Consider the following 21,270-nt stretch of genomic DNA (forward strand, 5'->3'; position numbering starts at 1 on the left):
CTCCCGGACAGCCGTTAGATGGGTTGTCCAATGAAAAGCTTGAGTGTGAATTAACCCTTCGCAGAACCGAGCAGAGTGAGGTGCTCGATCCCGACTGGTCCGGGGCCGTGTTCGCTGTTTAGCGGATTTTGATTGAAATTTGGGCAGCAGCAAAAGGGGTCAGAGAAATAAAAGTGCGGGAGGATTGGGCGGAAGTGAAAAGGGAAACATAGCCGCTCGTGTTCGGACAATTTTGTGCATCATCTAAGTTGCCTGGAAGGTCAGCCGTATTCGTTTTTGCAGAAACACCGAGGCCCGTGATACTTTAGTGACTGCTGTTCGTTAACACGCAACAAGACTATTAATTATGGGAAGGAAATAACAATACATCTTCGGTATATTAAGATATAGGGTTATTTCGAGGAAGCATAACTATTTAATAGATCGAATTATATAGAGTGGCATAAAAATCCGGATGGCGACTAGATGGCAGCAAAGAAAAAATATCTAGCGGTCTCGATTTTTGCTGAAATTATAGTAGGTACCTCCCATCCATTACTCCTCATAAAATCACTAAGAATCCGGTTAGACTTGGAGAATGTAACTTATCTGAACTTTGTTTCGATTTTTGCACGCCATAATTTACGTTCAACATTACATGATTATAGTTTTCAGGGTTTTTAAAATAACTGGACTCCTCAGGAAGTACACTGATACTGAAAGTGAGATACTGTCATACATATCATGTCATATTGTATCAAGTATATATTTATATAAAACATCTGTTTGGGTTGAGCTAATCAGATCACCTGGAGTTCTAGTTATAATGAATTCAGAAACAAATTGTTCAACCTTCTCCAAACCATTTTGTTTTCTGGTGGTATTACATTTAAGTTGGTGATCTAGACTAGGCAAACTTCGAATATGCTTTTAATAGAAAAGTTAAAACAGGATACTTGAGATCTTAATCAGCATAAATAATAAAATAATTCCCAAATAACTAAACAATGAGATTGTCATGAGGCAAAGTAATAATTCAGGGTTGGTTTTTGGTATGTGTATGCATATGCATGCCTTTGAATCAGTCTCCATGCAGTTTTCTTGGCAATATTTGCAGAAGTGATTTCTCATTGCCTTCTTCCTTGGTTGAGAAAGTACTTGGCCCAAAGTAATTCAGATGATTTTAAGTGTTCAAAGCAGGACTAAACTCAAGCTTTTCCTTATTCCTGGTCCAGGTCCTCATCCAACAGACCGAAGTAATGAGCTCTTGCTCTCAAAAACCTTCTCTGTATTGTTACAATATTAAAGTAAATGATGTCAAAGGAAGCACAATACCTCGGTATTACTTTCTAAAATTGATTACTCAAAACTGAAGTGGAATCATCAATGCATTCTCACATATCCCACCTCAGGAAGCATCTCCAGAAGGAAAGATGAGATATTATTAGAAACTCAAGAGAACCAGCTAGGTTAGATGAATTTTGTTTTTCCCTCTCCCAATGCAGAATTTTCTCACAAAAGCTAGCAAGAACCATATCAAATGTCACCCATAAATATTTTAACTGTTCAGTACCAGTAACAAATCAATACTCATTAAGCAAATGTTAGTGTGTATAGCTTTTTGGATCCAAATTAAGTTTTTTTTTACACACTCCCCCCCCCACACACACACACACTGACATCCAGCAGTTAGGCAAGTGGGACAAGCATAAAATTCAGCAGAATTTGCCCAAACATCTCATCTATGTCCTTGTAGTTCAAAACTGAAATACATCTAACTAAGCTAGGCGGGTTTTGAAGGAACATGTAATATGGTTTGATTATGAACCATTCCGAAACCAGCACAGCCTTTTTGACTTCAGAACATGAAACATTTTTTAAAACTTTATGCCAAGTATGAAACAAACTGGTTCTTCTGAGAAACATATATTTGAAAGTGCAACTTGAAACCATTTCTTCCTTAAAATAATCATTTTGACTTTTCCAGTACAAAGCAACATGTTTGGAGGGTACACTGAGCATAAAAACACATTTTCTATTTCATGTTCATCCTATTTTTTTGTCGCACAATTTCTTCATTGCCTCATTGACAATGGGTAATTCAAATATGCTATTCAAACTTCGACAGCATTGTTGCCAGCTTAGTATCTTTTTTCCACATCTCACCCTACCCCACCCCAAAAAGGCTAACTGAGTGACATTTCACAATAAAATGAAGATATTATGTATGTTAAATCACAACATAGATTAGATGTTATTTTGGATGGATTGAAATTCAGTTTCAGATGAGTGGACGTGGCAAAGGCATCAGGACCTTTTGCAGTTGCAGAAGAAACAATAAAAAATAGTATCTGATTACTTTTTCATAAAGTGACACGTTAATTGTAAATACATTCTTAAAGTATATGTATAAAGTATATGTTAAAGTATAACATATTTTAGCTATATTTTAGAACTGAGATTTTGAAGAAGCACTCTGCAGCAATTTGAAAGATACATGATTTTTATTTGAACAAAACATGAAAGACACTACCAGGATATTACATTATTCTAAGCTGCTACTAGTCTAGGACAAAATAGATACCCATCACAGCAGGTTCCAATGTAGAACATTCATGCTATCTCCTCACACTTTCTGAATTCACATATGCATGCACACAGCAGCTTTAGAAACAGAAAAAACGAGAGTGACTGAGCTGAATTTGCCCATGCTTTTGTTGGGGGGATCCTTCTCCAAAATGTTCAGTGCAGTTCCATATGCAAAAGGCACAATGCTGTGAAGTTTCTCAGTATAACAGGTATGCCAAAGATAATTTCCTAAATAAGAATATGACATTATTCCATATTCCAAAGCTTAGAGCTGGCATTGCAAGTTGTAACTGTACCTCAAAATAGAGATAAAAATATAACAGAATGAATTGGAAGGGCCTTTTCAGGGTCTTCCAGTCCAATGGCTTTGAAAGTTTTTTTTTACATAGAAAGCAGTTTTTCATGCACTCCAGGGAAGAGAGGAAAGGCTATTCAATAAATACAAATTTAAGGCTGAAGTTGTATATACATATATTTAGCTCATTAAAATAAGTAAGGCTCATTTCCAAGAAAGCACACTATTCAGTTTCTTTAACCATTTACCTGTGCTAGAGATGGGGGGGGGAATAAACAAACTATAATTATCTTCTATGTGGAAGTCATTGTACTGTATATAGGTAGTCCTTGACTTAACAATTCATTTAGTGACCCAAGTTAGAATGGCATTGAAAAAAGTGACTCAGGACTTTTTTTCACACTTATGACCAATGCAGCATCCTCATTGTCACGTTATCAAATTTCAGATGCTTGACAACTGACTCATATTTAGGCTGCTGCAGTGCCCTGGAGTCATGTGACCACCTTTTGCAACCTTCTGACTAGCAAAGTCAATGGGGAAACCACTTAACAACCAAGTAACTTTGGGGCTCAATTGTGGTCGTACATCGAAGATTACCTGTTGTTTTAAATCTTAAGTTTCTTCCCTCTTCCATAAAAATTGCCAGTGCTCTCTCTGTATTCTTTAAATTAACTTGACAGGTATATTTGGCCCTCAAGCTAAAAACTACTCATGCAAAGTTATACAGGTAAAACTCGAAAAATTAGAATATCGTGAAAAAGTTCATTTATTTCAGTAGTGCAATTTAAAAGGTGAAACTAATATATGAGATAGACTCATTACATGCAAAGCAAGATAGTTCAAGCCGTGATTTGTCATAATTGTGATGATTATGGCTTACAGCTTATGAAAACCCCAAATCCACAATCTCAGAAAATTAGAATATTACATGCAATCAATAAAACAAGGATTGTACATAGAACAATATCGGACCTCTGAAAAGTATAAGCATGCATATGTACTCAGTACTTGGTTTGGGCCCCTTTTGCAGCAATTCCTGTCTCAATGTGGCATGGCATGGAAGCTATCAGCCTGTGGCACTGCTGAGGTGTTATGGAAGACCAGGATGCTTCAATAGCGGCTTTCAGCTCTTCTGCATTGTTCGGTCTCATGTCTCTCATCTTTCTCTTGGCAATGCCCCATAGATTCTCTATGGGGTTCAGGTCAGGCGAGTTTGCTGGCCAATCAAGCACAGTAATCCCACGGTCATTGAACCAAGTTTTGGTGCTTTTGGCAGTGTGGGCAGGTGCCAAGTCCTGCTGGAAAATGAAGTCAGCATTCCCATAAAGCTCGCCTATGGAAGGAAGCATGAAGTGCTCCAAAATCTCCTAGTAGACGGCTGCATTGACCCTGGACTTAATGAAGCACAGTGGACCAACACCAGCAGATGACATGGCTCCCCAAATCAACACAGACTGTGGAAACTTCACTGGACTTCAAGCATCTTGCAGTGTGTGCCTCTCCATTCTTCCTCCAGATTCTGGGTCCTTAGTTTCCAAATGAGATGCAAAAGTTGCTCTCATCAGAAAAGAGGACTTTGGACCACTGAGCAACAGACCAGTTCTGTTTTTCTTTAGTTTCTGACATTGTTTGTTGTTCAGGAGCGGCTTGACAAGAGGAGTACGACATTTGAAGCCCATGTCCAGGATCCGTCTGTGTGTGGTGGCTCTTGATGCACTGACTCCAGCCTCAGTCCACTCCTTGTGAAAGTCCCCAACACTTTTGAATGGCCTTTTCCTGACAATCCTCTCCAGGCTGCGGTCATACCTGCTGCTTGTGCACCTTTTTTTTCCACACTTTTCCCTTCCATATAACTTTCTATTAATGTGCTTTGATACAGCACTTTGGGAACATCCAACTTTGTTTGCAATTACCTTTTGAGGCTTTCCCTCCTTATGGAGGGTGTCAATGATGGTTTTCTGCACAACTGTCAGGTCAGCAGTCTTTCCCGTGATTGTGATTCCTACTGAACCTTACTGAGACACCATTTGAAAGCTCAGGAACCCTTTGCAGGTGTTAATTAGCTGATTAGAGTGGGACACTTTGAGCCTAGAATATTGAACCTTTTCACAATTTTCTAATTTTCTGAGATTGTGGATTTGGGGTTTTCATGAGCTGTAAGTCATAATCATCTCAATTATGACAAATCACAGCTTGAACTATCTTGCTTTGCATGTAATGAGTCTATCTCATATACTAGGTTCACCTTTTAAGTTGCATTACTGAAATAAATGAACTTTTGCATGATATCCTAATTCGAGTTTCATCTGCATCTACCAGACCCAATTGTAAAACTGTGAGGGCAAGCAAAAGGATATTTTTGTCTCTTTGTCCTATTGTATCTAGGATTACCTTCACACTACCAATTTCTTCAGCTACCTAAAATCACATTATGAGTTGGATGACCAAATAAATTGAATATATAAATCCTCAAATCATCCCCCAAAGTTTTCAAAATTATGCACAAAGCTATTTTTTCTCATGTGTTACAAAAATAAGTTCCGATAAGAAAGGCTCAGCATTAAGTATCTTAAAATATTCTCTCTGTCTTTACTTCTGAGCAAATGAGAATTGGAACCATTTATGGATACCAGTTAAACAAACTTTTCTCCACTGAGCCAAAGGGAGAATCCAGGATGGATAGTCTCTAGTCTCATAGCTCTGCAGACCGAGTTGGAAAACTGAGGACACTCCCCCCTGGTAACGGTCCCCAGTTCTTCACTCAGTCTCAGCGTGTTCAGACCACCCTTAAAGGGCTCTGAATAGTTTAGATTGTTGAAGAATCTTCACCCCCTGGATAGAGATTTTTTCTTTAGAAAGTCTTAGAACAGGTTTGACAGCTAGCCAGATAGCCGGTTTAGCCAAATTTGTTTTTTGCGCTTTTCCGTTAGCGCTTTTTTGATTGATTTTTTTAAACTTTATTTGCTATTGGACTGGATTTTTGTAATTTGTTGGTTGGATTGTGGTTGGAGGTACCCCTGACAGCCCATGTGGCCCGGGCGGGGGGGGGGAAGTCGGTGTCTTATTTAGATCACTTTCTCCCGGTCCGTTCTTTTTTTAGTGTGTTAGCCGCGAAAACCACAAGGCGCTTCTACCTCTTTTTGGCGTCGGCGGCCATTTCCGACGTTTAGGGACAATTCTGCAATTTACCTCCAGGATTGTCTCTTGGGGCGGGGTATTGGCCATCTGGATTGAATCCTGACCCCCTGACCAGTCACCAGAGCACTGTGGCAGCTGCGAGACACTTGAGCCTGCCAGTTTGATTACGGTGCAGCCAGCACTCGTCTCCCAAGCCACTCCCAAGCCGCTGATCTGTCAGGGCTTGTTGCAATTTAAAGTGTCAGCCGTTTCCCCACCCCCCCCTCTTTTTTCTCTGACCCTTGCTTTAAGTTGTGGCGCTGTGCTGAACTCACGACTTCTGGGTCACATTAGCATCCTGAAGTGGTAAACAGCTACTGTAGCCAAAGCAGCTTGCCTTAGACCAGAAAATATTTTTATTTTTCTTCCCCCTTTTTTCTTTTTTTCTCTCTCTCTCTGTCAGTGACAGTTATTTTTAGCAGGCTCAAAATGGCGGCCAGGGGAGCTGATCAGGAATTATCAGCTCCTCAGCAGAGTAGAGAGAGACCTGCAAGGGGATCAATTAAGCCCAGGTCTGCTGGACTAGAGGCAGCAGCTAGGATCAGAGCTAGGACCCTAGCCTCTAAAAGACCCTCTAGGGCAGAGGATAGGCAGGCCAGGCATAGACAGAAAGCCCTGGATAAAGAGTTTGATAAGGCTGTGAGAGATTCCAAGATGGCGGAGAGCAGAGCCATCTCTTCTCTGATTCCACAAGAGGGCAGGCAGCAAGACCAACTGGCAGATAGACAATATTTGACTGCCTGGTCTCCTGGTGGCTCAAGTACTCAGGATTTGCAGGGAAACCTCCATATCAGAGCAGAAGCTGCTCATAATGTTTCTGAGCCATCACAAGGATTTTAGATTGCTGCACCAGGAAGCCAAGCCTCCAGCGGAACCAGAGCTGTGCCTGAGGCCACCTTTACCCCCACAGTGGCTGGATTGCGGCCTGAGGAAACCCACATGCAAGAGATGCCATCTTTCATGAGAGCCTGGATCTCCCAAACAATTAGACAAGAATTTCAGGCAGAAGTCAACCAGCGGTGCCACTCATCTACCACAGAGATCATTCTGCATCTCCATCGGAAAGAAGCCAGTCTTATGTCTCCAAAAGGGACCTCCCTCCTGAGAGGAACTTTTCGGACGAGGAGTTGGAGGTAGCAGGTCCCCCCTCCTTCAAGGACCTTTTCCAGCCAGCTCTCTTCAGGACTCTTCTGGTTAAGGCTAAGAATACAGTCCATATTAAAAAGGACACGGTCACCCAGGATCTTCCCCCAGAGGGAGAGGATCAGGAAGATTACCTTTTCACTGAAAAAACATCAGTGGTGGACACTGTGCCTGTGCCCCAGATGTTTTTGAATGTGATTAAAAGACAGTGGGAATCCCCTGGGGTATACACTCGCCCCAGTGGATCTGAGTCTACCTTATTTAATGTGGACATTTTTGAAGTCCCAAAGGTAGATAGTCCAGTGGTAGCCCTAGCATCCTCATGTCATCCTACCTGACACTGAGGATGTTTTAAAGGCAGAGGACAGAAAGGAGGAGATGGTGCTCTGCAGAGCTCATCAAGCTGATGCCTGGGCTATCAGAGCATCTACGACTGTGTCTTTCTTCACACGGGCCTCTTTGTGGTGGTTGAGGCAGTTGCAGGGCAGAATTCCACCTGAGGACCTCAGGGTGCATCAGGACCTGAATAAGATAATAGCCACAGCTCAATTGACCACTGATGCCACCCTCACATCAGCCAAATTTTCTTCCAGAGCCATGTCCTCATCTGTAACAGCACGTAGGCTCTTCTGGCTAAGAAATTGGCAGATGGACGCCAAAAACAAATGGAAGCTGGTGTCAGCTCCCTTTAAGGGAGAGAGGCTTTTTGGGGAGGCCCTGGATCCCTTTTTAACGAAGACCAGGGACAAGCGAAAGATCCTGCCCTCCCAGGGGAGGCGTTTTGATTATAAGTCTCCACTCTATTAGAGGAAGCCCTCCTTCAAATGGGGAAGCTTGGGCAGGCTTTCCCTGTCAAAGTAGGCCCTTCTTCCAAAGATCCTTGTTTCAGGCCGATAGACTGGCCTTTGCTGCCAGAGGGCATCAGAGGCAAGAAGGCAAGAGGACTTTTCGGGGTTCCCACAGACCTTTTAGACACAACAGTGATGCCCTAGCCACTTTTCCCATAGGAGATCATTTGGGTCTATCCTAGCAGAGGTGGGAACAGACCACGATGGATGCTTGGATCCCGACAACCTTATGGTCAGGTCTCTCCCTGGAGTTTCTTTCCTTCCCCACTCCCAGAGCCTTTGGGTGCTGCCCCATCTCCAGGGATCCCTCAAAGAAGGATCTCATGGAGATTTCCGGTTTGTCGGCTTTGGTGACAGCAGGGATTCGCTTTTCTCCGCGATCCCTGCTGTGCTAGCCGCCTTGGTGCCTCCGATCCTGATGGATTTGAGGCTAAGGCTGCCCTGTTGGGGCAGCTGAAGAAAGGGGGGATCCGGACAGGGGTTGAGAAGTATCGCAAACCCCCTCCCCAGCCGGCAATAACCCCCTTCTCTCAAGACGGTGGAGCGGCGGTCTTAATGGCCGCCATAAAGAAGCTGGCAACTGGATAAAAAACGTGCAGGAGGAAGAAGGAGTTTTAAAATGAAAGTTTTTTCTTGGTCGAACTGGGACCTTAAGGACATATTCAACACCTGGGAAAGTATTGGCTTTTTTCTGGATGCTACAATGTTCCCGATTGATGTTTTCAGAGGCGAAGAAAAGTGATGAAAAGGAAAGTTACTCTCCCTCCCTTATGGAATTAACAAATGGACAAGGGAAACCTGCCTTTTAATAGAAGGTAAAACCTAAACTCCTTTGTTATAAGTGGGAAGGAGAGGCTTGAAAAAAAAAAATTTACTCTAAGACTTTGCTGGAGGAGATGCCTTGAAGATAAAGAGAATAGAAATTAATTCTAAAAGATTTAAAGCACAGACTGGACGTTTTTTTCTTTCCCTAATTTGACTTCACCCCTAGAAGAGAAATTGTAAAAAGAAGAAATTTGTACTCTGCCTGGACTGTTTGATGATTGCGGATTTTGGGACTTTGGGAACTGTTTTAAGTTTGGAAATAACTGATTGGCTTAATAATAAGAAGAGGATACAGAAAAAGAAGAAGAAACAGTTTAAAATGGCTCTATCTCTTGATGAACTAAAAAAACAATATTTAAAAATAAGGAAAGAAGGCAAAGATGTTATGGGAGAAGCCCTTTGTTTCCTAGATATGGCGCTTGTCATGTGTCAGCAAATTAAACAACAGCTGGAAGAAGCCGAGGAAGAAGAAGCCATTTTTAATGAACTAAACGGTGTGACTAAGAAAGAAAGGAGAAAGAGAGGAGCGAAAAGGAAGGACTTAAGAAATAAAATATTTATGAAAGAGAAAAAGAAGATGCAAAAACAACAGAGAATGCTAGAAAGCAAAAGGAAAGAGGAATGCAACAGAAAGGGAAACCAAGAAGGCAGAGGTTTGGAGAGGAGGGGGTAAAAAGTTTAGGCGGGCTAAGAAGGAAAGGGAAAAGGGGAAAAAAGTTACAAAGGTATAAAACAAGATGGAGAAAAGAAATTTTTTAGGGATAATGGGTAATGTATGGGTTTTATTTTCTTAAAAAAAGGGGGATTCTGCAAAGTATACATGAGTATTGTAATAGTGGTATTTGTATTATAAGTAGATAATCAGAACTTTTTAAGATCTAATAAAAGACTAAAATATTAAGGTATAACTTTAAAATGCTTAATAATGAATAATTTTAAGTTTTAATAAAATACTAAAGGGAATGTTTAAAATATTAGTTTAAATATAGAGTTTAATGGATTAATGCGTTGACTGTTATGGATTTATTATTGTAGCATTGGTTTCTGAAATAGTAGAATGTACTAAGCAGAATCTGATTGGGATTTAGGTGTTATTTTAAATTTTAATTTAGGGGAATGATAGAAAGGCATCATACTTTGATTAGTGATTCCAGGGAAATTATTCTTTTTATATTGGAAATGAGACAGATGTAAATGGAGAAATGGACAAAAGATATAAAAATATTTTTCTTTAAAGCAAGATTAAATATATAAAACAGAATTAAGACGAGGCAAAAGTGGAGAGGAATTATATAATAGATATAGAATGGTAAACAAGATAGGTAATGGTATATAAGAAGAGCATGAATTCAATTGAAGTCCATACAAAAAGAGGTAATCTGGGGCCAAGTTTACTTTCTAGAAGAAAGTTTTATGTTTTTATGTTTATGTCTTATGTGTGTGTGTCCAATTAAGAATTAAATAATAAAATCTCGGAGGAAGATTAGATGAGAACAATTATAAACAAGCCAGAGGAAAATATAAATGTGATGATTGAATAGTAGATAAATTAGAAAGGAAATATGATTGAATAATGATTAAAGAGAAACAATGTGGAATTTGGTGAAGGGAATTTACGTGTTTATATGGAAATGGGATAAATTATAAGTATGTGATATAAAGCAATGTGTTACCTGCCTTGTAAAGATTTACAATGGAAAGAGGTTTTATGTTTTTAATCTTTAATGATGTTTTGTTTTGTTTTGTTTGTTTGTAAAATCAATAAAACTTGTTTTTTTTTAAAAAAAGGATCTCATCAGCGATTCACCATCTGCTGGACATTTGAGCCATCCAGCTGGTTCCTGGAGACCAGGAGACAGGAGTTTTATTCAATTTTGTTGAATAAAAGGCCTCGGAGGTGGGGGTGGTGAGCAATCCTCAACTTGAAAGGGCTCAACGGGCATCTAATTTACCACAGGTTCAAGATGCACCCCATCCTAGAGGGGATCTGGGAGGGAGACTTTTTGGCCTCAGTAGACCTAACAGAGGCCTACCTCCATGTACCAATCCATCCCGACCACTGCCGGTTCCTGAGGTTTTGCTATGGCAGCTGCAATTTTCAATACAGAGCTCTCCCGTTCAGCCTGTCATCAGCCCCATGGACATTTACCAAGTTCCTGGCAGCTGTAGCAGCATACCTCAGGTCTTTACCCATAAGGATCTAGAGCTATCTAGACGACATCCTGATAGCATCCTCTTCCAGGCCCCAGGCGGAGGAGGATCTGATGTCTACAATAAGGATACTTCGAGAGCATGGGATTTCAATAAACTTGGACACATGCCACCTAGTCCCATTGACTCGTCTCTTGCATTTGGGGGCAATCATAGACACTTTGGCGAGTCAGGTCTTCCTCTCACAGGAGCATCGAGACAGCATAAGGGACATCACATCACAGATCCTGTCCTCCAGAGAGGCCCCTCTCATCTTGCTGTCTTAACTTCTCAGCAAGATGATATCGTGTATCAGCATCATCCCATGAGCCCGCTTCCATGCCTGAACCCTGCAGTGGTTCCTGCTCCTCTATCAGAGGGTGGGCAGGGGCGACTCAGCAAAGAGGATTCTTGTCCCCTTGCTGGTTCTTTGCTCTCTCCATTAGTGGCAGTCCCGGGCCATTGATCAGGGATGTTTGTACAGAGAGCCCCAGAGGATTACCATCATCACCAATGCCAGTCTGTACAGTTGGGGGCCCCACCTGGGAGTCCAGGTTACCCAGGGGAGGTGGTCATGGGAGGAGCTCATCCACAACATAAATTGGCTAGAGCTCAGGGCTGCCCACTTAGCTCTCAAGGATCTAAGGTAGGATGTGGTGGGGAGACATGTACTTTTCCTCACGGACAATATGGCCATCAAGGCCCACATAAATCACCAGGGGGGCACTCGCTCCAGAACCCTGATGCAGGAGGCAACTCCATTGTGCAGGTGGGCGGAGAGACACCTGTTGTCCCTAAGAGCAGAACACATCTTGGGAGTTTCCAACATGCAGGCAGACTGGTTGAGCAGGGCCACGATCGACCAGTTGGAATGGCAACTGCATCCTAGTCTGTTCCAGGAGATGATGGAACTGTTCGGCCGTCCGATTCTGGACCTCTTTGCATCTCCAGAGAACTCGCATCTCCCAAGGTTCTTTGCACGGTTTCCAGCAGGACAGTTTGGACAGAGGCCTTGCCTCCAATACCTTGAAGAGACAGTTGGCCGCTTTTGCCTCAGTGCTTTCATTCAAGGACTCAACCACTCTGGCCCAACACCCTAGGGTGAAAGCCTTCCTTAGGGGAGCCACGAATTTGAAGCTACCGATGGTCCACCGTTACCCCACCTGGGACTTACCTAAGGTCCTGCAGGCACTGACTGCTCCTCCATTTGAACCTTTGTGTGAAGTCAGCCTTTGTCTACTCACGTGCCAGGTGTCATTCTTAGTGGCCATTACTTCGGCCAGGCGTATCTCAGAGTTGGCGGCCTTATCCATCAGAAAGGACCTTTGCGTTTTTCATGCAGACAGAATGGTTCTGCGGCTGGACCCTACCTTTCTGCCCAAAGTGAACTCCTTATTCCATCGTTCACAGGAGTTGATTTTGCCTGACTTCTGTCCAGGGCCTACCCATGCACTGGAAAGAAAATGGCACACCTTGGACATTAGGAGGGCCCTCTGTATTTACATCAAATGAACCTCTTCCTTTAGAAAGACTGAAGCCCTGTTCATTTCCTTTCAGATATCAAACTTTGGGCCACAGGGTGACACCTTCCACCGTGGGACGCTGGCTCAGAGCCTGTATTGCTAAAGCCTATGAGTTACAGGCTCTTCCTATGCCCAGGAGAACCACCTCGCACTCAACCAAGAGTGTGGTGACCACTGCAGCCTGGGCAATGCAGGCATTGGTTCTAGACATTTGTAGAGCAGCAACGTGGTCCTCTGTGACCCCATTCATAAGACATTATAGAATTGACTCCTTTGCCTCGGCAGAGGTGTCTTTTGGAAGATGAGTCCTGCAGGGCATTCATGTAGAGCTGGGGACCTCCGACCAGTCCAGTTCCCATCAGTAGGACAACCATCAGCCAGCTTTGGTATGTCCCATCCTGGATTCTCCCTTTGGCTCAGTGGAGAAGGGGCGTTGATCCTACCTGACACACCTCTTCTCGGGGAGCTGAAGGGAAAATCCAGTCCCACCCTGTATTCTGCCTGGTCAGCATAAGGAGAAAATGTTTTTTTTTTTTTGTATCATCAAGTAGACTATCTTTCAGAAGACAATGAGCAGCTGAATTCGCTTCAACATCGTTCAGAACTGGGGACCGTTAAGGTGGGGGTGTCCTCAGTTTTTCAACTTGGTCTGCAGAGCTATGAGACTAGAGACTACACATCCTGGATTCTCCCTTCAGCTCCCCAAGAAGAGGCATGTCAGGTAGGACCAACACCCCTTCTGGGCAAAAATGAGCAATAACTTCCAGGAATCCTATCTATACCTTTTCTCTTCATCACTTTCTTGATGGTATACTTCAAATCAAATGGCAATCTGAAAGTGATTGCTTCTAATTTTAAAAAAGCAGAATGGTGATTGAATGTTGAAGAATAAGCAGTCACCTCAAATATTCATACCTCAAAGACACTTGCTGGTATGGCAAAGCTAATAAACTGTTTGTTTTACATCACCTTGCTTGCTTGTTGTTGTTGGTCACAAAGTTGTGTCCGACCCATCACAACCCCATGAACAATGTTCCCCCAGGCCTTCCTATCCTCTACCATCCCCCAAGTCCATTTAAGCTCAAGCCGACTGCTTCAGGGACCCCATCCAGCCATCTCATTCCTGTTGTCCCCTTCTTCTTTTGCCCTCAATTGTTCCCAGCATTAGGCTCTTCTCCAGTGAGTTCTTGCTTCTCATTAGGTGGCCAAAGTATTTGAGTTTCATCTTCAGGATCTGGCCTTCTAAAGAACAGTCAGGGTCATCTCCTCTAGGACTGATGGGTTTGATTACCTTGCAGTCCAGGAGTCTTCTCCAGCACCATAGTTCAAAGACATCAATTCTTTGATGCTTAGCCTTCCTTATTGTCCAACTTTCACATCCATACATTGGAACTGGGAAAAGCATAGCCTTGACTATACGCACTTTTGTTGGCAGGGTAATGTCCCTGCTTTGTAGTATGCTGTCTAGATTTGCCATAGCTTTCCTCCCCAGGAGCATCTTTTAATTTCTTGGTTGCAGTCCCCATCTGCGGTGATCTTGGAGCCCTGTAAAATAAAATCTGTCACTACCTTCATTTGTTCCACATCTATTTGCCAGGAATTGAGAGGGCCGGAAGCCATGATCTTAATTTTCTTAATGTTGAGTTTCAAGCCAACTTTTTCACTTTCCTTCTTCACCCACAACTAGAGGCTCTTTAGTTCCTCTTCACTTTCTGCCATTAGAGTGATATCATCTGTATATCTGAAGTTGTTGATATTTCTCCTGGCAATCTTAATTCCAATTTGTGATTCATCTAGCCCTACCTTTCTCATGATGTGCTCTGCATATAAATTAAACAGGCAGGGCAACATTATACAGTCTTGCCGAACTCCTTTCTCAATTTTGAACCAATCAATGGTTCCGTGTCCAGTTCTCACTGTTGCTTCTTGACCCGCATATAGGTTTCTCAAGAGACAAATAAGATGGTCTGGTACCCCCATCTCTTTAAGAACTTGCCACAATTTCTTGTGATCCACACAATCAAACGCTTTAGCATAGTGAATGAAACAGAAGTAGATGATTTTCTGGAACTCCCTAGCTTTCTCCATGATCCAGCGTATGTTGGCAATTTGATCTTTAGTTCCTCTGCCTCTTTGAAATCCTGCCTATACTTCTGATAGTTCTCAGTCCACATGCTATTGGAGCCTAGCTTGTAGGGTTTTGAGCATAACTTTGCTAGCATGTGAAATGAGTGCAATGGTGTGATAGTTTGAACATTCTTTGGCATTGCCCTTCTTTGGAATTGGAATGTAAACTGACCTTTTCCAATCCTGTGCCATTTTCCAAATTTACTGGCAAATTGAGTGTAGCACTTTTACTGCATCATCTTTTAAGATTTTGAATAGCTCAGTGGGAATACTGTCACCTCTACTAACTTTGTTGTTGCTCAGATTTCCTAAGGCCCACCTGAGTTCACATTTCAGGATGTCTGGCTCAAAATCAGTGACCACCCCATCATGGTTATCAGGGATGTTTAAGCTCATTCTTGTATAGTTCTTCTGTGTAATTTTGCCACCTCTTCTTAATCTCTTCTGCCTCTGTTAGATCCCTGCCATTTTGGTCCTTTATCATGCCCATCTCTGCATGAAATGTTCCCTTCATATCTCCAATTTTCTAGAAGAGATCTCTGGTCCTCCCTATTCTATTGTTTTCTCCTATTTCTTTGCACTGTTCATTTAAGAAGGCATTCTTATCTCTTCTAGCTATTCTCTGAAATTCTGCATTCAACTGGGTGTATCTTTCTCTTTCTCCCTTGCCTTTTGCTTCCCTTCTTTCCTCAGCTGTTTGTAAAGCTTCCTCAGACAGCCATTTTGCTTTCTTGCATTTCTTTTTCTTTGGGATGATTTTAGTTGCTACCTCTTGTACAATGTTGCGAACCTCCGTCCCTAGTTCTTCAGACACTCTGTCTATCATATCTAATTCCTTATTTGTCACCTCTACTGTATATTCATCAAGGATATTCATCAGGGTTCATACCTGTGTGGCCTAGTGCTTTTCCCTATTTTCTTCAATTTAAGCCTAAATTTTGCGGTGAGAAGCTCAGATCTGAGCCAGTCAGCTCCTGGCCTTGTTTTTACTGACTGTATAGAACTTCTCCATCTTTGGCTGGAGAGCACATAGTCAATCCGATTTCTGTGTTGACTGTCTGGTAATGTCCATGTATAAAGTCATCTCTTAGGTTGTTGGAAAAGAGTGTTTGCTATGATTATTCATATTCTCTTGATAGAATTCTACCAGCCTGTGCCTGGCTTCATTTTGTACTCAAGGCCAAACTTGCCTGTTATTCCAGTTATCTTTTGGTTTCCTTCTTTAGCATTCCAAGCCTCCATGATGATAAGGACATCATTTTTTAGTGTTAATTCTAGAAGGTGTTGTAGGGCTTCATAGAACTGGTCAACTTCATCCTTTTCAGCACCAGTGGTTGAGGCATAGACTTGGATTACTGTGATGTTGAATGGATTCAAACTGAAATCAGTCATTTTGAGGATTGTATCCCAGTACCCTGCTTGTTATAACCACATAAATACTACATTACACATAAATATGACATTCTTTAGAAATGAAGAGCTGTATGGAAGTCAATGTGACTATAACTAGAATCTCTCTTATAAGGCAACAAGACTGCTCTAAAGTGATACAGGTGATACAGGCTCATCAATGTTCCACAATCTCAGATTGATAAAACATGGCAAAAATCAACCCCCACTTAGAAAAAGCCAGGAAACCATAAATACATGTTAGTAATAAATCAGTACTAAAAGCATTGAGTGTATTGACTGCAATGCATCAAGATTTGTATCATCTAGAGCAGGGTGTCAAACTCGCCAGATCATGTTTCCATCATGTGACATTTCTCAACATTTTTCCCCTTCATGGAGCTGGGGTGGGCATAGCTGTGTGTGACATATCCGGCCCACAGGCCGCCAGTTTAATACCCCTGACCTAGAGCCTGCAGTTTCACTCCCAACAAATTCTGATACACATCAATGAAAGACAAACTTCATTTGAAAGATAATTTGGGGAGAGCAACCTGAAGATCCACAATGAAAACAATTGTTTCAATTACTTAGGAAGCAAAATTATAGAACAACAGGGAAAAGAAATCACAATTGTTCTGAGGTTATATGGCAGCTAGTTTTTTTTCCCAGGATTTGGGATTACCAGCTCAGGCCACCTTTATTTTGCTACATAAAGCTTACATGTCAAAAGGTAGCAACTAGTTAGTGACCAAAAGGCATTTCTTGTCTTCATTTTCAATATTTTTAAGGCCTATAGTTTCTTTCCACCTCCCTTTAAATTCAAAGTTTTTGATTGACAAACATCAGGGGATTGGTTATTTCAAACCACTAATGGTTTGGGAAATGGTTTTCAGCCCCCAAAAAGATACAATTGTTTTATATCATTTTTTTTTAAAGATTCTTGATTCATCCATCTGGGAGACAGTAAGGATTGCTCTTTGGGAACAAAAATCTCTGGAAACATACATTATCAGATATTTACTTCTCCAGCATTGAGTCAACTATGGGTGCTTCTGACTTCACATAGGCAGATGAATGACCCTTAACAAGCAGATGTGCAAATAATGCTATGCTATAGGTGATAAAGAGATGTAAAAAGAGTGACTGAGGAATAAATGCCACGTTAGAAAAATGTATTTCCTTGTAAAGATGCTGCAAATAAAGGCCAGATGCCTTTCATTGTGTTTGGTAAGCAGTTCTATGTGATACAACAGGTTTTTCAAATAGCAAGTCAAAATATTGCATTCCATTTTCAGGGTTCCTTGAATTACTGATTCATACTCTGCATCGGATCATAAGCCCAAGAGTCCATTAAATGAATTAGATACCAACTTCTTTTCCTATACCAGAAAATCTCATAATGAGACTTTGCAAATGACTTGCATCCCAGCTGGATGTAACAAAGGGCAAAGTTTCTCAAGCAGCTTCTGCCTTTCAGTTAGACAAAGAACTTGGATGGGCTTTTCCTGATGCCCCATCACATTTGATAAGTGCAAAAAAAATTCAGACAATGCAGGGACACTGCGCAGAACAGAAAAAGTCAGAATCCAAGATCACTGTCACTTGGAAGCAACTTTCATGGCACTGTGGCTTTCCAGACATGTAAGCACTAGGACATAGAGTGCAAATAAGACTTTGGTCTTTGGTACAAAATCTCTTCATTCTCATCAACACACACTGAAAACTGAAGGGGCCTGGGTCTTGTACTTTTCATGGAAGGCTTTGAGAATGGGCACTAGGTTTGTAAAGGCTGGACGGAATGAAGCTTCAGATTCCCAACAGTTTTTCATCAGTCGATAAATCTGTGGGAAAAGGCACAGATTTAGAAAACAAAAAAGCACAAAAAGAAAGAGAGAGAGGAAAAGAAAGGAAAGGAAAGGAAAGGAAAGGAAAGGAAAGGAAAGGAAAGGAAGGAAGGGAAGGAAGGGAAGGAAGGAAGGGAAGGAAGGAAGGAAGGAAGGAAGGAAGGAAGGAAGGAAGGAGGAAGGAAGGAAGGAAGGAAGGAAGGAAGGAAGGAAGGAAAATTGTCCAATATTTATGTGGCATTGCTCTATTGGTAAACCTAACCAGCTCCCCTCCCATCAACTTGTTTTCTAGATTCCAAGCTAGCTGGAAAAAAGGAAAATCACAGATCAACACGTGACAGTGGAGACACTATCACAGTTACACTGTTCTGCAGTTTCTGCTCTAAAAACCACCACTAATGGGTACATTAGTAATCACTGAGAGATATTTGATATTTCTTAAACTTCCAAATCAGATTATTTGCAGCATTAACTGCTCTGGAATACAAAGACTATGCTTTCTAATCAAACCTAATGTAGCTGTGCCTATATATTTACACACTTGTTTATAGTAAATTGAGATATATTTAACTTGAAAGCTTTAACCCTTAGGAATTATTTTAATTTATATCAGGAAGCATCCTCAAATTACAGTAAACTATCTGAAGGAGTGAGAATATGTTCAGACATTGGCTAATATTATAAATAATTGGAAAATTTATGCCCTAATATTTGTGAAGAAATATGAATTTAAGAATAGAATGCAATACCATTTACCTGAGATTAAGACCCACTGAATTATGAGATTTCTAAGTAGGTGGGTACAGAATTGCACAGTAAGTAATGCAGCATTACTTGTGGAAACTAAAAAGATTGTAGCAAGGGTATTTATAGAATACTTATAATGTGCTTCTAATGTATCACAAACTTTTCCTTTGCTTACTACTATATATCATTATCTTCTAAAATGTATCCCTGGCATTAGCAACTCATCCTTTATCCATTTAAATATTAATTAACAATTCTGATATCTAGCTATCAGACATGAACTTGCATTACTTACTGTTGGCTCTTTTGACTATTTAAGCTTAGAATGGGAAATGTCTTGAGAGTAAATCCTTGATTCCATAATTTTCAATAATATACTGTTTTCTATACCTTTAGGAGATACTACAAAGATGAGCAACATAGTTATCTTAATTTTGTTTGGGAGCTCTGGATGCAGCAAAATGTCAAGATCCCCAGGCTACAATTTCTACAACAAAAAGACAATCAAAGGCAAAGGAGCACAGACTCACCTCACAAGGGCAGTCTTTTGGACTGGGCAGCCTTTCCCCTCTGTCCAGCAACTCAATAAGCCGCAGCACTGTCATTTGACCCTGAGTCATTCCAATCATTTCAATAAATCTCTAAAGCAATACGGGAAAATCAGTCAGTGTTTTCATTAGGTAACATGAAGATGGCTCATGCCAAAAGATCCTTTCTTCAAAAAACTTTACAATGAACCTGTACACATTTTTATCTCAGAGGCAACAGACGTTTGAGAAAAATCATTTCAGAAAAATAATTATATTCTAAACATACTGAATGATGGTGCATTCAGTCAGTCAGAAGGATCTGAAAACATACTAAAATAATATTGCATCATGCTACACCATTCCTGTAAATCATGATAACTGAACAATATATGCAAAAGCATTGTGTGATGCCATTAGTCCCTAGGCCAGCATGGACTTCAACATCCCTAGGTAACAGACTATAACTCAATAAGTAGTCAACATGGTCAACACAACAGGTAGTCCTTAATGGTACTACATATACATGGAGGAAAGTAAGCAGTGAGGTACCACAAGGTTCCATCTTAGGCCCAGTACTGTTCAGTATCTTCATAAATGATTTTGATGAGGGAATAGAAGGAGAACTCATCAAATTTGCAGATGATACTACACTGGCAAGGAATAGCCAATACCCCATAGGACAAGTTCAGGATCCAAAAACATCCTGACAGACTTGGACAATGGGCCCTATCCAACAAAATGAAATTGAATGTGGTGAAAAGCAAGGTTTTACACTTGGGCAGGAAAAACCAAAGGTACAAGTATAGATTAGGCAAAACCTGGCTCAAAAACAGTAACTGTGAGAGGGACTTTGGAGTCCTAGTGGACAATCACTTAAACAGGATCCAGCAATGTGCAGCAGCAGCCAAAAATGCTAATATAAGTCTTGGTTGTATACAGAGGCATAAAATCAAAATCATGTGAAGTATTACTACCACTTTAGCCTTTAGTAAGGCCACACCTAGAATACTGCAACCAATTTTGGTTATCACATTACAAAACAGATGTTAAGACTTTGAAAAAGTACAAAGAAGAGCAAGTAAGACGATTAAAGGCCTGGAAACTAACACATGAAGAAAGGCTGCAGGATTTGGGTTTGGCTAGTCTAGAGAAAAGAAGGACTAGGGGCGACATGATAGCAGCATTCCTGTATTTGAGGGGCTGCCACAAAGAGGAGAGGGTCAATTTATTTTCCAACGCACTAGAGGGCAGGACAAGAAACAATGGATGGAAACTAATTAAGGAGAGAAGCAACTTGAAATGAAAGAGAAACTTCCAACAGCGAGGACAATTAACCAGTGGAACAGCTTGCCTTCAGAAGTTGTGGATGCTTCATCACGGGAGGTGTTTAAGAAGACAGTCTTAAATTGGACGGTCACTTGTCTGAAATGGTATAGGGCTTCCTGCTTGAGCAGGCGGGTGGACTAGAAGACCTCCAAGGTCTTTTCCAGCTCTATTCTGATTCAACTAAGGTTAACTAAATCTAACCAACATCCTAGATAAGAAAACTACAATCAAAATGGCACAGACAGTCCTCTGAAGTACAGACATAGTAATAAGCAACTTTTGGGGGTCAGGAATATACAGTATATAGAATTTTGAATGCATGTGGTGGGTGCATTTATAAAATGGCTACTGGAGCAGCCTACCCAGGTACAAACATCCAATTACCAGAAACCTATTAAGCTCTCAAAATGTTATCTACAATTCCAATAAGGTTTAAAGATACCACTGTTAAATATAATGCTAGAATCCAATGCTTTGCTTTATTTTTTAATTCTTTTTTTTAATCCGAAGGAGCTTATGGGTATCCAGGAAGGAGGCAGAGAACATGGGCACTATGCTGTCTATGCTAAGTCACCTAAATGCATTCAAGCAACAGTTATACTGAACGTTTTGAGATGGTCCTAGGGCTACAATAAAGTGAATCAGAATAATTGAGTTGGAAGGGAGCTTGGTGGTCTTCTAGTCCAACTCCTTGCTCATATAGGAACCCCTATACTATTTCAGACAAATATT

General features: G+C 41.2%; 2 protein-coding genes across 4 annotated transcripts in view; one reads left to right on the top strand and one right to left on the bottom strand.

Annotated features, from left to right (window-relative positions):
* Nucleotides 1–6,472: 6,472 nt before the first annotated feature.
* On the top strand, nt 6,473–7,993 carry LOC148127161 (uncharacterized). The gene is given in 3 exon segments (XM_087923194.1): nt 6,473–6,856; nt 7,033–7,508; nt 7,510–7,993. Coding segments are annotated over 3 exon segments (1,344 nt in total).
* Nucleotides 7,994–16,730: 8,737 nt separating this feature from the next.
* The window catches only part of TYK2 (tyrosine kinase 2), a 44,055-nt gene continuing 39,515 nt past the window's right edge, over nt 16,731–21,270 (bottom strand). For all 3 annotated transcript variants that reach the window (XM_026711547.2, XM_087925848.1, XM_026711549.2), the window contains exons 23-24: nt 19,213–19,323; nt 16,731–17,932 (exon numbers count right to left, since the gene is read on the bottom strand). In XM_026711547.2, coding sequence (XP_026567332.1) covers nt 17,798–17,932; nt 19,213–19,323 — 246 coding nt within the window. In that variant the 3' untranslated portion in view covers nt 16,731–17,797. The remainder of the gene's footprint in view (nt 17,933–19,212; nt 19,324–21,270) is intronic.

This window comes from Pseudonaja textilis, chromosome 2 (assembly GCF_049901715.1).
Source record: "Pseudonaja textilis isolate UNSWEBS1 chromosome 2, rPseTex1.2, whole genome shotgun sequence".
Taxonomy (NCBI): domain Eukaryota; kingdom Metazoa; phylum Chordata; class Lepidosauria; order Squamata; family Elapidae; genus Pseudonaja; species Pseudonaja textilis.